Source organism: Cricetulus griseus, chromosome 3 (genome assembly GCF_003668045.3).
Source record: "Cricetulus griseus strain 17A/GY chromosome 3, alternate assembly CriGri-PICRH-1.0, whole genome shotgun sequence".
Taxonomy (NCBI): domain Eukaryota; kingdom Metazoa; phylum Chordata; class Mammalia; order Rodentia; family Cricetidae; genus Cricetulus; species Cricetulus griseus.
Window position 1 is genome coordinate 169,191,153 of NC_048596.1, and position 19,861 is coordinate 169,211,013.

At 44.4% G+C, this 19,861-nt stretch overlaps 1 protein-coding gene across 1 annotated transcript; it reads right to left on the minus strand.

The window, feature by feature from the left end:
- Nucleotides 1–13,906: 13,906 nt before the first annotated feature.
- On the minus strand, nt 13,907–19,073 carry LOC113834687. Its single transcript, XM_027406108.2, is given in 7 exon segments — nt 13,907–15,927; nt 15,930–16,250; nt 16,253–16,564; nt 16,567–17,503; nt 17,505–17,792; nt 17,794–18,407; nt 18,410–19,073. Coding segments are annotated over 7 exon segments (5,157 nt in total).
- Nucleotides 19,074–19,861: the final 788 nt, after the last annotated feature.

Below are 19,861 nucleotides of genomic sequence, written 5' to 3' on the forward strand. Positions count from 1 at the left end.
GCTCTAGCTTGAATTTCAAGTACAATATTGAAGAGATATGGTGGGAGTGGATAGCCTTGTCTTGGTCTTGATTTTAGAAGAATCACTTTGAGTTTCTCTCCATTTAGTTTGATGTTGGCTATTGGTTTGGTGTACATTGCTTTTATCATGTTTAGATATGTTCCTCTTATTTCGTTCTCTCCAAGAAGGGAGTCTTTATCATGAAGGGATATTGGATTTTGTCAAAGGCTTTATCAGCATCTAGTGAGATGATCATGTGGTTTTTCTTTTTCAGTTTGTTTATATGGTGAATTACATTGATGGAGTCTCATATGTTGAACCATCCTTGCATCCCTGGGATGAAGTCTACTTGATCATATTGGATGATTTTTATGATGTGTTCTTGGATTCAATTCGCCAATATTTTGTTGAGTATTTTTGCATTGATGTTCATGTGGGATATTGGTCTGTAGTTCACTTTTTTAGTTGTATCTTTGTGTGGCTTGGGTATCAAAGTGATTGTACCCTCGTAAAAAGAGTCTGGCAATGTCCCTTCTGCTTCTATTATGTGGAACAATTTGAGGAGTACTGGTATTATTAGCTCTTGTTTGAATTTCTGGTAGAATTCTGCAGTTAAGCCATCTGGCCCTGGACTTTTCAGTTAGGAGGCTTTTAATGACTGCTTCTATTTCATTAGGGGTTATAGGTTGATTTAAACTGTTTATCTGTTCTTGCTTTAATTTTGGTAAGAGATATCTATCCAGAAAATTGTCCATTTCCTTTAGATTTTCAAATTTTGTGGAGTACAGGTTTTCAAAGTATGGCCTGATGATTCTCTGGATTTCATCAGTGTCTGTTGTTATATCCCCCCTTTTCATTTCTGATTTTGTTAATAGCATCCTCTCTCTCTCTGCCTTTTGGTTCCTTTGGATAGAGGTTTGTCTATCTTGTTGATCTTCTCAAAGAACCAACTCTTTGTTACATTGATTCTTTGTAATGTTTTCCTAGTTTCTACTTTATTGATTTCAGCCCTCAGATTGATTATTTCCTGGCGTGTACTCCTCTGTGTTGAGTTTGCTTCTTTTTGTTCTAAAGTTTTCAGCTGTACTTTCAATTCTCTAGTGTGACTTTTCTCCAGTTTCTTCATGTGGGCAATTAGTGCTATGAACTTTCCTCTTAGCACTGCTTTCAGAGTGTCCCATAAGTTTGGGTATGTTGTGTCTACATTCTTATTAAATTCTAGGAAGTCTTTACTTTCACTTTTTATTTCTTCCTCAACCCAGGAATGGTGCAATTGGGTGTTATTTAATTTCCTTGACTTTGTAGGTTTTCTGCGAATTGTATTGCTGTTGAATTCTAATCTTAAAGCGTGGTGGTCTGATAAGATACGGGGGGTTATTTCTATTTTTTGTACCTATTGAGGTTTGCTATATGAGTATGTGGTCAATTTTAGAGAAATTCCATGTGGTACTAAGAAGAAGGTATATTCTTTTGTGTTTGGATGGAATGTTCTATAGATATCTGTTAAACCCTGTTGGGTCATAACTTCTGTTAGATCCTGTTTCTTTGTAAAGTTTCTGTCTGCTGGTCCTGTCTATTGGTGAAAAAGGGGTGTTGAAGTCTCCTACTATAAGTGTGTATGGTTTTATGTGTGGTTTGAAATTTAGTAATGTTTCTTTTACAAATGTGTGTGACTTTGTATTTGGGGCATAGATGTTTAGGATTGAGACTTCATCTTGATGGACTTTTCCTGTGATGAGTATGAAATGCCCTTCTTCATCTCTTTTGATTGATTTTAGTTTAAAGTCTAATTTGGTAGATATTAGTATTGCTATACCAGCTTGTTTCTTGGGTTCATTTGATTGGAAAATCTTTTCCCAATCCTTTACTCTGAGGTAACTCCTGTCTGAAGTTGAGGTGTATTTCTTGTATACAGCAGAAGGATGGATTCTGTCTTCATATCCATTTTGTTAACCTGTATCTTTTTATAGGCAGGTTAAGACTGTTGACATTGTGGGATATTAATGTCCATTGATTGTTCATTCTTGTTTGTTTTGGATTTATTGTTGGTGGTGTCATTGTGTGTGGATTTCCCCCTCCTGTTTCTTTTCCTGTTTGGTAAAGTTGGATTATCTATTACTATGTTTTTGTGAGTGTAGTTATCTTCGTTGGGTTGGAGTTTTCCCATTAGGACTTTCCATAGTGCTGGATTTGTGTATATGTATTGTTTAAATCTGGTTTTGTCACGGAATATCTTGTTTTCTCCATTTATAGTAATTGAAAGCTTTGCTGAATACAGTAGTCTGAGTTGGCATCCATGTTCCCTTAGTGTTTGAAGGACATTTAACCAGGAGCTTCTGGCTTTTAAAGTTTCCATTGAGAAGTCAGGTGTGATTCTGATAGGTCTGCCTTAATATGTAACTTGACCTTTTTCCTTTGCTGCTCTTAATATTTTCTCTTTATTCTGTAAGTTTGGTATTTTGATTATTATGTGGTGAGGGGAGTTCTTTTTGTGGTCCCGTCTATTTAGTGTTCTATAAGCTTCTTGTACTTTCATAGGCATATCCTTCTGTAGGTTGGGGAAGTTTTTTTCTATGATTCTGTTGAATATGTTTTCTGTACCTTTGACCTGTATTTCTTCACCTTCTTCTTACCTATTATTCTCAGATTGGGCCTTTTCTCGGTGTCCTTTATTTCCTGGATATTTTGTGTTAGAGATTTGTTGGACTTGAGATTTTCTTTGGTCAATGACTGTATATCCTCTAGCGAGTCTTCAACAACTATGATTCTCTCTTTCTTCTCTTGTATTCTATTGGTTATACTCACATCCTTAGATCGTGATCATTTATCCAGGCTCTGTATTTCCAGTATCCCCTCATTCTGTGTTTTCTTTATTGTTTCCTTTTCAGCTTTCATGCCTTGAACTGTTTCCAGTGCTTCCTTCACATGTTTGGTTGTTTTTCTTTAGATTCTTTAAGAGAATTACTTATTTCTTGAATTTTTTTGTTTGTTTTTTCTTCTATTTCTTTAAGAGATTTTCTTGTTTCCTCTTTAAGGGTCTCTAACATCTTCATGAAGTAGATTTTTGGTCTGTCTTTTCTTCTTCCTCTGTGTTGTGCTTTTCAGAACTTGCTGGTGTGGAGTCCCTAGATTCTGGTGGTGTCATATTGGTCTTTCTGTTGAGTGTGTTCTTATTCTGCCTTCTTCCCATCTCTTCTTCCAGTGGTTGCAGGTGGTGGTTCTCTATCTCCTCTTGTCACACGGTGGTGTGTGTGGGCAATGTCTGCAGATATGGATAGTCTTGCCTCTCCTGGTAATCTTCTCACTCAGGAGAGTTTGGGTCGGCAGAGGGGCAAGGGAGAGTGAGGTCCTTCCTGTCTGGGCAGGTCCACTCTATGCAGGCAGGACCACCCTATATAGCTGCAGGCCCAGAGAAATCCTGGGTTGATGGGGACCTTGTGCCGGAGTAGGACTCAGGAGAGGTCAGGGAGGCAGAGGGGGAAGGAAGAGTGAGTTATTTCCAGACTCATGGAGGTCCTTTCTGTCTGAGTGGGTCCACTCTATGCAGGCGGGTTCACTCTCTGTAGCCTCAGGCCCAGAGAGATACTAGAGTACTGGGGACCTTGAGCAGGAGTAGGACTCAGGAGAAGATGGCAGATGAAATGATGCCAGAACAATGCCTTCAAAGAACTTGAATTTATTGTCTCAATTGTTTTCTATAAAGGAATTTACTGTGTAGGCTTGACTTTCCTGGAATTTGTTCTGTAGAACAGGTTATCCTGGAATTCATGGAGGGCCATTTGCCTCTATATTTTAGGTGCTGATATTAAAAGGGTATACCTCTCCCCCCATATAGTACCTTAATTTTTATCAATTTAAATTTTAATAGGACACACTTGGGTAAATTATGTCAAGAAGAGGGTTGTATTCTGTGAGAGAATATATATCCTTTCTGTTCCCAGATATTAAAGGCCTGAAGAATGTTATTTATAAATGTCACCTTCATACCTCCTTGGAAACATGAGGTAACATGTTCTTAGGGTGGGGAAAGACATTCTCCTCTTTCCTTTTATGTTCAGTGGTCACATGATAAAATAAAAAGAGACACCTGGTCAGGAAGAAAGTACAGGCTTTACAGTTCTTAAAAGTTTTCCATTCAGCAGTAGTCAATAGCCTGTCTCCTAGAAAATGGAAACAACACCCCAAGCACTCACAGAGGTTTGTGCATATAAGCAATTGCACCTCCCAGCAAAGGATAGTAGAGTGTGGGAGAAGCAAGAAGACACAGGAAGATGTGTGGGCATTGAGGACTGCTAAGCCATGGAAAGTCATCCAAAATCTGCAGGCAGGTTAAACAATGTTAAAAGCTAGCAGTGGATGAGGGAACATGGATTCATCCCTTGTCTCTCCTGGTACCATCTCTCTTCTGTAATTGTGACAGATGTTTAATGCTTAGAGACAGGGGATCCACAGGATATTATGTGCTATTTCCATTCAGAACCCCCATCCTTTGTTGTCCAACTGCCTTCACTCTAAATATCCTGAGGTCAGAATGGACTTTACTGACAAGACAACAAGCTAGACTCTCAGGCCAACAAAGGTGCAAAGGGTGACAGTTGCACAAAGTGACCTCAGTGGATGCAGGGGCTTAATTTTAAAATCTTTGTAGTGTGCAACTGCTTGATCTTAAGTTGTAAGATATTTAGTCTTTAAAAGAGAAAGCCAAATAGTTGCCCAGATGACTGTGTCAACTTTATTGATATTTAAAAAAACATAAATTTTTTCTTGTCACTTGAATTTTCTGATGAGAGTAGTTTCCCAAGGAATTGCAATAGTTCCTATTGGTCACTAGGGTTCATGAAGCCATGATTCTTATTGCCAAGAGAAATTGTCAATAAGACCTTCATCTTTGTCAACTCAGGAAGTGTTTCCAAGCTCCTAGCCTTTGTGTACACTATTCACTCTGAGATTGTACCCTCCACTATCCTCGCCTGGTCATCAGATCATATTGTTGCTCCAGCTCAAATGCTGTTTCTTTGCAAAGGCCTTTGGTAGCCACCCTGTCTAAAACTTCCCAACTCTCCATCCCAGAATCATACAAAGCTCATCAGGATGAGGCATTATATACTGACTTCCTTCCTTGACTATTGTGTATCTTCTTCAATATATTTCAGGGTCTGTGAAGGAAGGGACTGCATCTGTTTTCTTAACTCACTTTTCCCCAATATTTCAAACATCACCTGAGACACAGGACACACAATGATCAGTGCATAGAGATACAGAAATGAGCCTGCGATATGACCCCATTTGGAGAATGAATGCCTGGCATGTATGGAGTCCTGCATTTTCCCTAGTATCCCATAAACCATACATGGTGCAGCGCTTCTGTAATACCAGTTCATGGGAAGTAAAATATGCAGGATTAAAAATGCAGGCAATTCTTGGTGAAAGTGAGTTTGTGCACAGACTGGGACACATGATTCTGTCTAAAGTGAATGGAAGAATATTTTTTTCATCGTCTTATCATTCTAACCATTAACACAGTTCATGTTGCCCTTGTAAAGGTGAGGTGTTTTGTGAATAAAGTTACTAACCTTTAGGACATTGTTTCCATCAGAACCACATTCTAGATACCCTTCAAATTTCCCCATGGTTTTCATTTCTCAATTCTGTTAAAAAAAAAGGGGGGGAGAGAAAGTAGTTAAGAAAGAGAGGAAACAACTTACTTTGTTATTTTTTCTCTCTCTTTTTATAACAATCCATTTTGAGATAAGGGATTGTGTTGACACGGAAGCAAATGAACACTGTGAATCCCTCTTTGTTTCTCTCTCCTCAGAACCAGTTTCTAAACTACTGGACGGTCCATACTGCATGGCAATCAATAGCTAAGATAATTGTCATCAAACATCTCCTGGAAGACAGCAAGACAGGCATTAAGCCAGGACATCAAGAAAACAAAGGGTAACATATTCCTCTTGTGCTTATATTTTCCACAATCTTGTGGGGCCAGCACCTCTTTGTCCTGTTGTATGTAAGGTGAGGCCCTCTTTGTCCTGAGAATTTGTATTTCTCAAGTGCACAGTGTACTCGCAACCTCACTGTCTAGCACCACTCATGTGAGAGACACAAAATGAAACTTTACTTGACCAAACCCAATTTCCACACGTGTACATGCACATGTGACAGATCTCTTCTTGTAAATGGCTTTAGCTCTGTGCTTCCTGAGTCTATGTTCATCATACCCAAAAGTTAGACTTGCCAAGGGTTTCATGCAAGCCATTTCAGATCGCAATCTTATGTTAGGGAAACTGATTGTAGGGAGCACCACTCCAGCCATAGGAGGAGGAAGCTGAGAGCTGAACTTTTTGGTTCCAGTTCAATATTCAACCCTTGTGCTCAGCTGACTAAGTCTTTCAATTGCTGTCTCCCAGGCTAAGTGCCCTAGTCAGGCCTAACTTGACAGTGAGTGATTAAATCAGAGCTCATCTCTGCCTGTCTGAATAGCAATGAGGGTTAGAGTATTGCTCCTATGGAAAACACTGATTCTCACACTGACATTTCATCCAAGAATTTCAGATCTACCAAACTTGACTTTGATTTTCTAAATTTCAATCAGAGAGTAATGCAAAGCCCCTAAAGGCAGTCTAGACAAAACATTTCAGCTTTCTTGTGTCCTATAGTCATTGTTCCAAGAACCGAGTCTACCATGTGCTCAGCTCTTGCCCTCTGCCTGTCTAGAATGGTTCACAGCTGACAACTAACCCAACTCGGGGAGTCTTTGGGAGCAGATGGAAGCTGGGCTGTCCTATAACTGGCCCTGGACTATGGTCACCACAGGGGTCATTCATTTGAAAAGAGAAAACTGTTGAGGTTTGTGGGGGGAGATGTTATGATTCATGCTATGTTCTCTTCAGTGAAGAAATCACAACAACGTTCTCTCAGTCTCCATTCTCTTTACTCTCTTTTTCTCCCCCGTGTTAGTCTACCCTCCCTAATTCCCTGATTTGATAGCATTGAAGGGAAGGAACTCTTCACTTCAACTTTTCCATAGAAACACTAAACTCAAATATGATTTCTTTAAAACTGTTTTACATGTTCTTGCACACATGTGTGTATGTTCCACAGCATCCATCGGAAGTTGTGGTGTTCAGATGGTAGTTTGGAGAAGAGTGTTCTCTTATTCCACATGTGGGCCCTGGACATGGAAGGTCTCTAACCCTGGTGGGGGGTGGCCAGCACCTTTATCTATGAACTATCTCACCAGCCCCAAATATAATTTATTAAAACAAAAGGGGACTGAATCTAACTTCTCAAAACACTAGTACAATGCTGTATATTCTGTTCCATACCCAGAAACACATAGTCACCCACACAGTAGTTACTGACTAGATTTGGGCTCTGCAACTAAATCCAGCTTTACTCCTTAGTAACCTTGAGTCTGGGGGAAAGACTGGTTATTCTCTTTACCTCCATATCTGCATTTCATATGGGTATCAGGGTGGCACTGAGCTCTGCAGACTATGGTAAGGATTCAGAAAATGATAGGAAAGGGGATTTATGAAGTGGTTTAGAAGCTGGGGCATGACTAATAAACAATGTCTGTTTCCCAATGGAAAGTTAAGAATCCAGTAATTGTCCAGCCCATGGGTTTGGATGCCTGAGGTGGTCTTCGAGATATTTTGGTATTCCAAAGTCATTGCCTGTAATAGCAGTGAAGGAATACCTCCCTGGCAGTTCAGATGAACTTGCCAGGGAGAGGGAGGGTAATCAGACAAAAGGCAAGGGCTTCCTTCTTCCAGGATCTTTTGCACAGCCTTCCACCAGGAGGTGTGACTCTCATATAGTGGGTCTTTTGATCTCTTCTGATCCATTTTCATGTCAAGCTTCCTGAATAATTGATCCAATAAAGAAATACCCTCCGGGAGGAGGTCAGCTCCATGAGGAGTATACCAATTCTTTCTCCAATACCAAATGATCTGCTCTGAAAACATACTTACAATTAATATTACAAGTATTGTGCATTTTACATTTAGGAATGTGTATATGTATGTTTTTACATGCTATAATAATTAGTTTAATTGGAAGTCATGAGAGTGTGAAGGGGAAAAGTGCAGGTTTTAGGAAGGAAATAGAAGGGAGAAAACATGTAATTAGATATTAATCTCAAAACTCTTTTTAAGAATTAACAAATAAATACAAATAAAGTTCTGTACACACACACACACACACACACACACACACACACACACACACACACACACACACCCTGACACACACATACATACACAAACTCATGAGCTTAGCTGCTCAAGTTTTAGTTGATTCCAGAGGAGATCAATTTGATAACCAAGATTAGCTATATTATATGATATGTGCACACAATGATAGATTTTTTTCATGCAAAACTGTGGCAAAACATGGAGACAGTTTGCCAAATGACATAAACTTGATAAGTGTTGCATGATCTCACTTACAGAGATCTTCTAATCCCTGGTTCCTGGATATGGAGAATATCATGATGGCTACCCAGGTTTGCAGCACAAACAAAATGAAATGATGGTCATGTTGGCAAAGTATCCAGATGAAAATCTACTAGGAAGGTATTCTACTACCTTGTAACTCTAGTGAATAATGCTGTATTGTATGCTTGAAATTTCCTAGGAGAATGATTTTACATGCTCTCTGGGAGGTGCTTTGAATTTGATTAGATCTTTAACATTGATTGTACAAAATCTTTGGGGAGTCAACAAATCTGGTGGTACCTAGTTTGGGCAGGACCAATCCCCTCCCCCCTGTATCAAGACTGATCAAAGTATTCCACCATAAGGAATGGGCTCCAAAAAGTCAGTTCATGCCCCTGGGATAGTTCCTGGTGCCACTTCCAGGGACTCCTCCAACAGATCAAGCCACAAAACTGTCACCCACATTAATTGGCTGAAGTTTAGTACCATACAGTTTCCCCAGATGTCAGTCCATAGTCTGTGAACTCCTATTAGCTCAAGTCATCTGTCCCTGGGGTTTCCCCATCATGGTCTTGAACCCCCTTGTTCATATGATCCCTCCTCCCTTTCTTCAACTGAAATCCAGGAGCTCAGTGCAGTAATTGACTGTGGGTCACTACATCTGCTTCCGTCAGTTACTGGATGTAGGTACTATGGTGACAATTAGGGTTGACACTAATCGGATTAAAGGGGAATGACAATTAGACACCCTCCCCACTATTGCTAGATGTCTTAGCTGGGACCATCCTTGTGGGTTCCTGAGAATTTCTCTGGTACCAGGTTTTTCCCTAACCCCCATAATGGCTGCCTTTCTCGAGATATTTCTTTCATTTCTGTCTCCCCAGGACCTCCACAAATTTCTTGATCCCTCACTCATAAGCCCATAATAGATGTAAAGCAAAGGATAAACAGACTATAATCCACAACCCCATTGAATCTAGGAACAAAGGGGGACCCTAAGAGAGACACCCATGGAGGACTAAAGGTAGGCAAAATAGTTAAGACCACCTGGGTAAACTGGGAGTGGGGTAAAAAGGAGGTGATGGGGGAGGGGAGCATGAAGCGTTTATATTTTAATTTATCCTTTAGTGTGTTTGTGTGTGTGTATGTTTGTGTACTTATGTAAGTATGTATGTATGTATGCATGCATGCATGCATGCATGCATGCATGCATGTATGTATGTATGTATGTATGTATGTGTCACAGCATGTGTTTGTGGGAGCCAGAGGATGAGTATCTCCATCCACTATGGGCACCAGGGGTGGAACTCAGGTTCCTAGGCTTACCTGGCAAGCACTTTCACCCTAGCAATCCTGTTCCCCACATGACTTTTCTCTAACACAGTGTAGAATGGTTCATTCAGTGAATAGAGTACTGAACGCGAAAAATAAAACAGAGTTCTGAAGAAACAAGGGAGGGATAACACACTTCTGTATAATAGGCATGGTTGAACTTGTAATTTCAGCTTTCTCCTTTCACCATCTTTCACTATCTTGTACCATTTGTGTGAAAGGTCTTCCTGCCCAAATACTTCCCTTCCATATAAATAGATTCATTATAATAGTAGCCAATGAGTCTAGAGAGATGGCTCAGTGGTTACAAGCACTTCCTGCTTTTTCTGAAGACACAGGTTCAATTCTCAGAATCCACTTTGTAGTTCAAATATTCCATGGGAACTGATGCTCTCTTCTGGCTTCTATGGGCAGCAGGAATGCATGTGGTGTACTGTGGGGGACTGAATATCCCTGTTATGGAATATTCTGGGTTCCGGGCCCTGGCTGACATAAACAGTGGTGGCGCCTGGAACCCCGAGTAACCATTGTATTGTTAATTAACACCAGGCTGTGACTGTTTACTGTGGCCAAAAGGTGATATGCCTCCTAATTTGCATCTCTGTAGCTTAAGCCTTGAGTAGGCCCATACCTGGGCTCAAGACTCTGCCTGCTTGACCAAGAGTTGTTTAGGCAACAGAATCACTTGGTGTTAGCCATATGCATTGAGAAAAATGCTTCCTGATGTTATCCCTGCCCTTAGAGGACTATTTAAATGGGCCTCTCAATAAACTGGGGATGCTCAGAGTCAGCTGGGAGCCCTCCTGAGATGACATGGTGTTTCCTGTCTCATCATTAGCGTCGTTGGGTAACTAAGCTTCCCTAGTCCACACACCTCCACTCAGAAATGGACCCGGGACTGTACGGCTGGTTCCGTCCACAGTCCTGAAGACACCAGTCTGAAACAGTGTACAGACATGCATACAGGCAAACACCCATCCACATAAAAGACAGCATTAAAGATATGTTAAAGCAGACAACAGTCCCTGCCCATTTCAATATTACTTCCATTATTTTAGAGACAAGAACAAAACACAAAACATCAAAGTTCAAGCATAGGGTTTGCAGCTAAGGACTGTCTCTAACGGTCCAAAGTCTGAAAACCACAGTCACCATAAACTACTATTTCTTCCACAGTTTCTGTCTTATGAGACAGTTTCACTGTGTAGCTTTCACAGCTATTCTTGGTTGTCAAGTTGACTATATCTGGAATGGACTGAACCAAAGGCCATATGGGTAACTATGAAAGCAATTTTTCAAGATTGGGTGGACTGAAATGTGAAGACTTCCCCAAACCTGGACCATCCCTCTGTTGGCAGCCTATAAAGGGCTGGAAAGAAGGATATTTTTGCTCTTTGCCTGCTTACTCTCATTCTAATTGGCAGGTTCGTTCATTCACTGGTATTAGATATTTTCAGAATTCTAGAATATACTGAAGAGCAGCAAGGTTATTCAGCCTTGCAAATCAAACAACTATTAGATTCTTGGAATTTATTGGAGACAGCCATTGTTGGAATAGTCAGACCACAGCCTGTAAGACACTCCAATCAATCCCTTGTATACTTGTATGTGTCTATTCATTCTTTCAGCTCTGTGTCTTTAGAGAACCGTGAATTACACAGCAGCCCAGTTTGGTCTCTAATCCAGGCCATTTCTAACCTCATGCCCCGTTATGAGATTACGTGTGTGAGGAACAGGCATCTCCACCTTCTTATTTGTTATGATTGTAAGACCCCCCGAAGGGAGACCCTCACTCAAATCTCGGGAATAGTGCGCACCCAGTGAGGCACCGAGACCGGACTTGCTGCAATCACACGAGGAAGTTTATTGAAAAAGGAATTGAATGAGATCTCAAACCAGCATGCTGGGGTCGAGGCTCAGAGGAGTTCCACCCCGACCCAAACTTGTGACAAGCTTATAAAGGCAAAAACCATAAAGGAGGGGGGGGGACTAGGGAGGAAATAGGGGAAGCCCAAAGTTACACATTTACTCATCAGTTAAACTATGTGGACACACCTGGGGCGTTTGAACTTTTCACAGAGGTCGTTGGGACATCCTGTGGTTATTCCAGGAGCTGTTTTTTTTTTTTTTTTCCATGAGAGTTCCGGGAGCGGCCACCCCCAAGGTGACGAGCCCATGTTCTTATAGACAGCTAGTAATTTTTACTCTTCATTCCCCACTTCTTCTTGTAAATAGCTCTAATCTTAGAGCGATCCCTCAGTTTCTTGTAGTATCTGGTACTGCTGTCTTAAGACCATTACCTGGACAGCACTTATTCTTTCTTTTATAAATGTCACCAGCCTATTGAGAATACACGGCCCGAAGGCTAGGATCAGCATCAAAATGATTAAAGGCCCGGCCAAGGTGGAGACCAGAGTAGAGTACCAAGGTGACCGATTAAACCAATTTTCATACCATCCTTGGTATGCTTCTCTTTCTTTTTTCCTGTTTTCTAGCCTTTCTCTAAGCTTTGCCATGGAGTCCCTGATGACACCCGAATGATCTACATAAAAGCAACATTCTTCCTTTAAGGCAGCACAGAGCCCTCCCTCTTTAAGAAAAAGCAGGTCTAATCCCCTTCTGTTTTGCAGCACTACCTCTAACAGTGAAGTTAATGACTCTTCTCGTTTAGTTATGGACTGCTCCAACGCTCCCAGGTCTGCATCCATAGCCGCTCTAAGCTCATTATAGTAGTACAGTTGTTGGACGAGGGCAGCTACTCCAGTTCCAACCCCTGCTGCTACTCCTAGTCCTAACAAGACAGCTAAGGTCAGGGTAACAGGTTCCCTCTTGTAACGAGTACAGTCATCAAATTCATCTATAAATGAACTATCATCATGATAAATGACCATAGGCACCAGCTGGACCAAAATACAAAAGTCCCTAGTACTGTTAAAAAGTGAAGTATGCAAGCAGGGGGTCAGGCCGGTGCCACAGGCCCACCAAGTATCTGGGGCGGGTACTAGATAATGATTTTGGCCATCTGTCAGGGTGTCAATAGTTATGTTACAGAGGGGCTGGTGTCTGGTAGGCACTTTGCCTATGCATAGTCCAGTGCCTGATACCGGTGAAAGGGTCAGCTTCTGTTGGCTCCCCCAGGGGCAATGTGAATGGTCAGAAGTAACATTATAGCTCTGCATTTGAGCTATTCCTTCATAATAAGGGGGATTAGAAGCAAAGCACAGCCAGCAAGATTGGGTAGCAGTGGGGTTTGTGTGGTTTAAAACAGCGAACACACTATTGAGCCGATTGAACAGGCGATCCTAGGTTCTCATAGGGGGGAGGGAGGATGTGATTGGAGTAGAGCTGGAAGAGGCCTTTGGTGATGGGGTGAGACTAGGAAGTCTCTCAGGCCTGGGTAGGGGGTTATCAAGCGCCGGACTGGGGCCTACGGGTCGTGCGGGCGGACTTTCTATTTTTATCCTGATAGCGAAAATGAACCCAGGGTCTCCCGTTCCAGTATAGACTCTCCACCCCCAGCAGTTGCCTTTTACCCATTGGCGATCTTGTTTTCCCCGTGCTGTGAAACTAATATTCAGAGGGTTGCAATAGCTGCCTTTGCATGGCCCCTGAGGGCCACCCGAGGCCCCAGGAGCACATCTAGTCTTTTAAGTCCGATATTTAGATGTGTCTCTCTCTCCTTTTTCTGGCTCTTCCGGCTTACGACCCTTTTTTACTATAATCAGATCCCAGGAGGAGGAGGGATTCTAGTAGGCTTCTCCTGTGGTCTCACATCCCCATTTACCACAGAAATAACCTGATGCCCCCCCCACATTGTCTCTTCATTTCTCTGTTATGTCCCTGCCCGGGGCAGACGTAGAAGTCTGCTGCCTGGAGGTTGGCTCGAAAAAATTGTCCGGAACATCCCAATGTGCTCCCTATACCATGAGGGACACATTGTTCCTCCGGGGGTGGTTTATCTAAATTGTGATAATTAGAAAGATCCCAGGCCAGGGAACCGGCAGCTAACTTACAGATATCAGGTGCAAGATCAGGCCACCAAGTCCAAGGGGGGGTGCACTGCAGTTTTTGACCACACAATGTCGCCTTCTTCATTAAGCACTTCCCATGTCAATTTTTGGGGAACATGAGGGTTATTCCCCAAGGTTGGGGCTACGGTGAAGGCGCAGCTTAAGAGGATTGTCACTGGCTGCCACTGTCCAATTATTTTCGCGGTTGTTTTCATTTTGACTGGGTACCTTTTTTATGTGGGAAGCGTGGATCCAGGCAGCAATCCTGTCTACCTTTACTGCTGTGGGAGTAGTCAACAGCACTAGATAGGGTCCTTTCCACCGAGGATCAAGCGTGCCAGCGCGATGTCGTCTGACCAAGACTGAGTCTCCGACCTGGAATCGGTGGGGCACCTCGGTGGTCCCTGGAGTGTAGGCTTCTTTGATCTGATCCCAGATCTGTGTTTTGACAACTTCTAAGGACTTTAAGTGGGTAAATAGAGCAGAGGAGGAGGGAGAGTCAGTGCAAGGATCCAATATCCCGCCTGACTCAGTCAAGGGGGGCAGTCCCCCATGTAGAATTTCGTAAGGGGTAAGGCCGAAACGTCCAGGTGTGTTTCGGACCCTAAGGAGCGCAAAGGGGAGGAGGGTCACCCAGTCTTTGCCGCCGGTCTCAATAGCCAATTTAGTAAGGGTCTCTTTTAGGGTTCTATTCATTCTTTCTGCCTGTCCTGAGCTCTGGGGTCTGTAAGCACAATGTAATTTCCAATTAGTCCCCAGTTGGGTGGCCAACTCCTGACTTACCTGGGCAACAAAAGCCGGCCCGTTGTCTGAGCCAATTACCTTGGGGATCCCAAACCGGGGCAGGATTTCTTCCAGTATCTTCTTGGTTACCATTTGAGCAGTTTCAGACTTCGTGGGAAAGGCTTCCACCCATCCTGAAAAAGTGTCTATAAAAACTAGAAGGTACTTATTACCATATTTTCCTGGCTTAATTTCAGTGAAGTCTACCTCCCAATAAATTCCTGGCCGATCTCCCCTCATTCTTTTTCCGGGTTCTTTGAACGATCGGGCAGCATTGGTCAAGGTGCAGGCTTGACATGACTCTATTACCTCTTTTATTATTGTATTTAATCCTAGAACATAATATTTAGAACCTTTGATTAATTGCTTAAGTTTTTTGTTTCCAAGATGAGTCAGCTGGTGTATTCGCCTCACACAGTCTTGTCCTTCTTTAGAGGGCAGAATGATTCGTCCATCCTTGGTTTTTGCCAATCCACCGAAACTGAACATCTGAGCTTTTCCTGCACGGGTCATATCTTCGATTAAATCATAATCTTTATAGGGATAGATGAAGCTGGGATGGATGAAGCTGGCTTGTGGGGGTTCTGGTGGGGTTCCAGTTTCTTCCCCCAGCACTACCGCTCCCTGGGCAGCTTGCTTTGCTGTTAGATCAGCCATCTGGTTCCCCTTTGTGACTTGGTCAGTCCCCTTCTGGTGTCCCAGGCAGTGGACGATGGCTAATTTTTGTGGAAGATGTATGGCTTCTAGGAGGGCCAGGATTTCTTCTTTGTTTTTAACATCTCTTCCTGCTGAGGTGAGTAAGCCCCTCTGTCTGTAGATGGCTCCATGAATGTGAGCCGTGGCGAAGGCATAACGGCTGTCGGTGTAAATGTTGATAGCCTTACCTTCTGCCAGACGCAGAGCTTGAGTCAATGCCAGGAGCTCAGCTTTTTGAGCGGAGGTTCCTTCTGGGAGACTGCTAGCCCAAATTACCTGCTTTCCGTCCACCACCTCTGCTCCAGCCCTTCTTTTACCTTCTACCACAAAACTGCTGCTGTCCGTATACCAGTTAGGCACACTCGGCCAAGGTTGGTCGGTCAGGTCTTTCCTGGTCCCAGTTTCTTCATCCAGGACATCAATGCATCGGAGCACTGGGGTAGAGTCCTCTGCTTCGGGGAGCAGGGTGGCTGGGTTGAGAATAGCAGGAGGAGCGAAGGTTATCTGATCATTTAACAACAAGCTCTGGTAATGTGTCATCCGGGCATTTGTCATCCAGCGGTCGGGAGGCTGCCGCACAATACTTTCTAAAGCATGGGGAGTGATTACAGTCACATGCTGACCCAGGGTAAGCTTATCAGCGTCTTTTACAAGTAAGGCTACTTAGCAATGGCTTTCAAGCAAGAGGGTCACCTGCTGGCGACGGGGTCTAGCTTTTTAGATAGGTAGGCCACCGGCCGATTCCAGGGCCCCAGGGTCTGAGTCAGAACTCCACGGGCCACTACAGCCCGCTCATCAACATATAGAGTGAAAGTCTTAGTCAGATCTGGCAGGGTCAACTAGGGAGCTGTGAGCAGGGAAGTCTTTATTTTATCGAAGGCCCTTTGGTGCTCCTCCGTCCAGGTGAATGGGACTTTTTCTTTAGTGAGTGGGTACAGAGGGGCCGCCAGCGTGGCGAACCCTGGTATCCAGAGTCTACAAAAACCTCAGTTCCCAAAAACTCACGTACTTGTCTCAGAGTGGTGGGGGTCGGGATCTGCATCACAGTCTTTTTCCGTGCTTCAGTGAGCCACCTCTTCCCTTCTCGGAGGGTGTATCCTAGGTAGGTCACCTCCGAGCGGCATAACTGGGCTTTCTTGGCAGACACCCAGTACCCCAACTCACCCAATTCCTTTAGGAGCTTTCTGGTCCCATCCAGGCACAGTTCCTGGGTTGAGGCTACGAGCAGTAAATCATCTACGTACTGCAAGAGAGAAATCTGGGGGTTCCGTGCCCTGAAGGGCGCAAGGTCATGGTGGAGCCTTCATCGAAAAGAGTCGGTGAATTTTTGAACCCCTGTGGCAACCTAGTCCAGGTCAGTTGACCCGTATGTCCTCCTTCGGGATCTCGCCACTCAAAAGTGAACAGGGGTTGGCTATTCAGATGTAACCGGAGACAGAAAAAGGCATCTTTCAAATCCAGAATGGTGTACCAGGATCGTTCAGGCGGTAAGGAACTCAGTAAGTTGTAAGGGTTGGGCACGGTTGGGTGAATGTCCTGTACTCGTTTATTGACTTCTCTCAAGTCCTGGACAGGTCTATAATCATTGGTTCCAGGCTTACGTACCGGCAGGAGGGGAGTATTCCAAGGGGACCAGCAGGGAATCAGTATACCTTGTTGTAACAGTCTCTGGATATGTGGTCGAATGCCTTCTTTAGCCCCTTGCGTCATGGGGTACTGTCTGACTGAGACAGGGGTGGCAGCCGCTTTTAACTCTACTACCATGGGTGGCACTTGTTTAGCCAGTCCCATTTCAGTCTGCTCTGCCCAAACCTCTGGAAAAGCTGTCAGCCATTCTTTAGGGAGCAAAACCCCCGTTTTGGGTTCAAGGAGGTGATATTCTTCTTCTAGACTTAGAACTAAGCATGTTATAGGGGCTTCCCCCCAGGTGACTTGTGGTCCCTTCGGGGTGAACTGGACCTGAGCCTTTAATTTGGTCAACAAGTCCCTTCCCAGAAGGGGCGCAGGACACTCAGGAATCACAAGGAAAGAGTGAGTTACTTGGCTTTTTCCAATTTCTAAACTTCTTTCGGTTGTCCAAGGGTAAAGTTTGCTCCCTGTTGCTCCTATGACCAGAGTTTTTTTCGATCCTAATTGTCCTAATGGTTTAGTCAAAACTGAGTGTTCCGCCCCCATATCTACTAAGAAATTAACGGGGTTCCCCTCCACAGAGAGAGCTACCCGAGGCTCGGGGAGGGGGAACTGAACCCCGACTCCCCTAATCTTCCTTGAGGGCCAACATCTTGGGGCCCTTTTGTTTCTTTCGGGGGCAATCTCTAGCCCAGTGTCCTTTTTCTTTACAGTATGCACATTGGTCTTTTTCAAGTTGTAGTCTCTATCCTCCCGGGAGTCTTCTTGCCCTGTTGCCCAGGTACCCTGACTGTCCTCTCTCTGACCTTTCTCCGCCTACTACTGCGGCCAAAATCTTAGTCAAATTCCTCTCCTGGCAGCGATCCCGCCGATTCTCCCTCTCTTCTGCCTCCTTTTTTTTTTCTTTCTTGTTTTTCTTCCTCGGTCTCTCTCTTGTGATACACTTTCTCTGCCTCTTTTACTAAATCCTGCAATGTATAATCCTGGAGCCCCTCTAATCTCTGCAACTTTTTCTTGATATCAGAGGCCAACTGTGCTATAAAAGCCATGGCTACAGCCGCCTGCTGTCCCTCCGAGGAGGGATCAAATGGAGTATATCTTCTATATGCCTCCATCAGTCGTTCTAAGAAGACAGAGGGTGGCTCTACTGGACCCTGTAAGATTTCTCTTACCTTTGCCAAAATGGTGGGTCGCCGCGCGGCCCCCTTGAGACCTGCCACTAGAGCCTGGCGGTAGACCGTGAGACGCCCCCTACCTTCACCAGAGTTGTAATCCCAGTCAGGGCGGACCAAGGGGAAAGCGGCATCTATAAGATTAGGGAGATTGGTGGGGGTCCCATCTGGTCCTGGAACATTCTTTCTGGCCTCTAGAAGGATCCTCTCTCTTTCTTCAGTCGTAAAGAGAACCTGCAAGAGTTGTTGACAGTCGTCCCAAGTGGGCTGATGAGAATACATCAGGGACTCGAGGAGTCCTGTCAAGCCTGAGGGGTTCTCTGAAAAAGAGGGGTGGTTAGTTTCCAGTTGTACATATCGGCTGACGAAAACGGCCAATACTGCAGTGGGATTAATTCCCCTGGAGCTGGGGCAGGTCCATAAGCCCGTAATGGTAAGTCAGGTCCTGCACCAGATCCCTCTGGGCTGCGTCCCCGGCGGCTTCGAGTCCGGGCCGCTGGCCCTATTTCGGAGGCCGTCCGGGAATCCGTTGGGGCCTGTGGGGCTGCATGAGGAACGGGTTGAGGATATGGGGGAGGAGGGTGGTCAAGGAGGGAGACATCATCAATTTCAGGATAGATCCGCGGGGGAGCTGTTGGAGCGGGCTCCGGAAAATCTGAAGGAGGCACTTTCCGTGCGGCCATGGCCACCGTAGCCGTCCCTATTCCCAATGTCCAAGGTTTCATCCAGGGTGGCGGGTTTTGGACTAGGTCCTGCCACACGATAATGTATAGAACCTGATCAGGGTGTCCCCCTTTGGCCTGAAAAATAATTCGCTTGACAGCGGAAATAATAGATAGATTAAAAGTTCCCCCCGAAGGCCATCCTACACAGAAACTTGGCCATTCGGAAGAACAAAAAGTCCACCAAGGTCCTTTTCTGACCTCGACAGAAAGATTATGAGCCCGAGTCTTAACGTCCGTCCAATGGTCCAGGGTCAGTGTTAGTGGGGTTGTCACAGTCTGTCCCATGTCTACCTCTACTACACACACAATAAAAACAATCACCACGACAGAAAGACAAGAAAGCAAAGCGAGCTGTCGACCTCGAGTCGACCAGTAATTCTGAGAGGAATCAGACGGCCGGGAAATGGCCCTTTGACACAGATCGTCAAGGAGAAAACTTATCTCCCGACCTTTTCCGTGGAGGTCTACCAGGCGTCCCTGGTCTTCCTCCTGTCCTCCCGGGATGTCTCCCAGGGCGAACAAATGGTGGACACCTGGACACGTCTATCCCCGTCCACTCTGCTCCTCCTCCTGGAGAGCGGCCTCTAAAGAGCGTCTGCGAAAACAAAACTGCGATGGCACCAGATTTTTGAACAGGCCACAAACAAAGAGTCACAACAGAAGAAAAATTCTTACCTCCAAGTGGGTCTAGGACCCCTGGGTGGTCACGCAAATCCCGGACGAGCCCCCAAATGTAAGACACCCCCCCCCAAGGGAGACCCTCACTCAAATCTCGGGAATAGCGCGCACCCAGTGAGGCACCGAGACCGGACTTGCTGCAATCACACGAGGAAGTTTATTGAAAAAGGAATTGAATGAGATCTCAAGCCAGCATGGGTCGAGGCTCAGAGGAGTTCCACCCCGACCCAAACTTGTGACAAGCTTATAAAGGCAAAAACCATAAAGGGGGGGGACTAGGGAGGAAATAGGGGAAGCCCAAAGTTACACATTTACTCATAAAGACAAAAACCACAAAGGAGGGGGGAGGACTAGGGAGGAAATAGGGGAAGCCCAAAGTTACACATTTACTCATC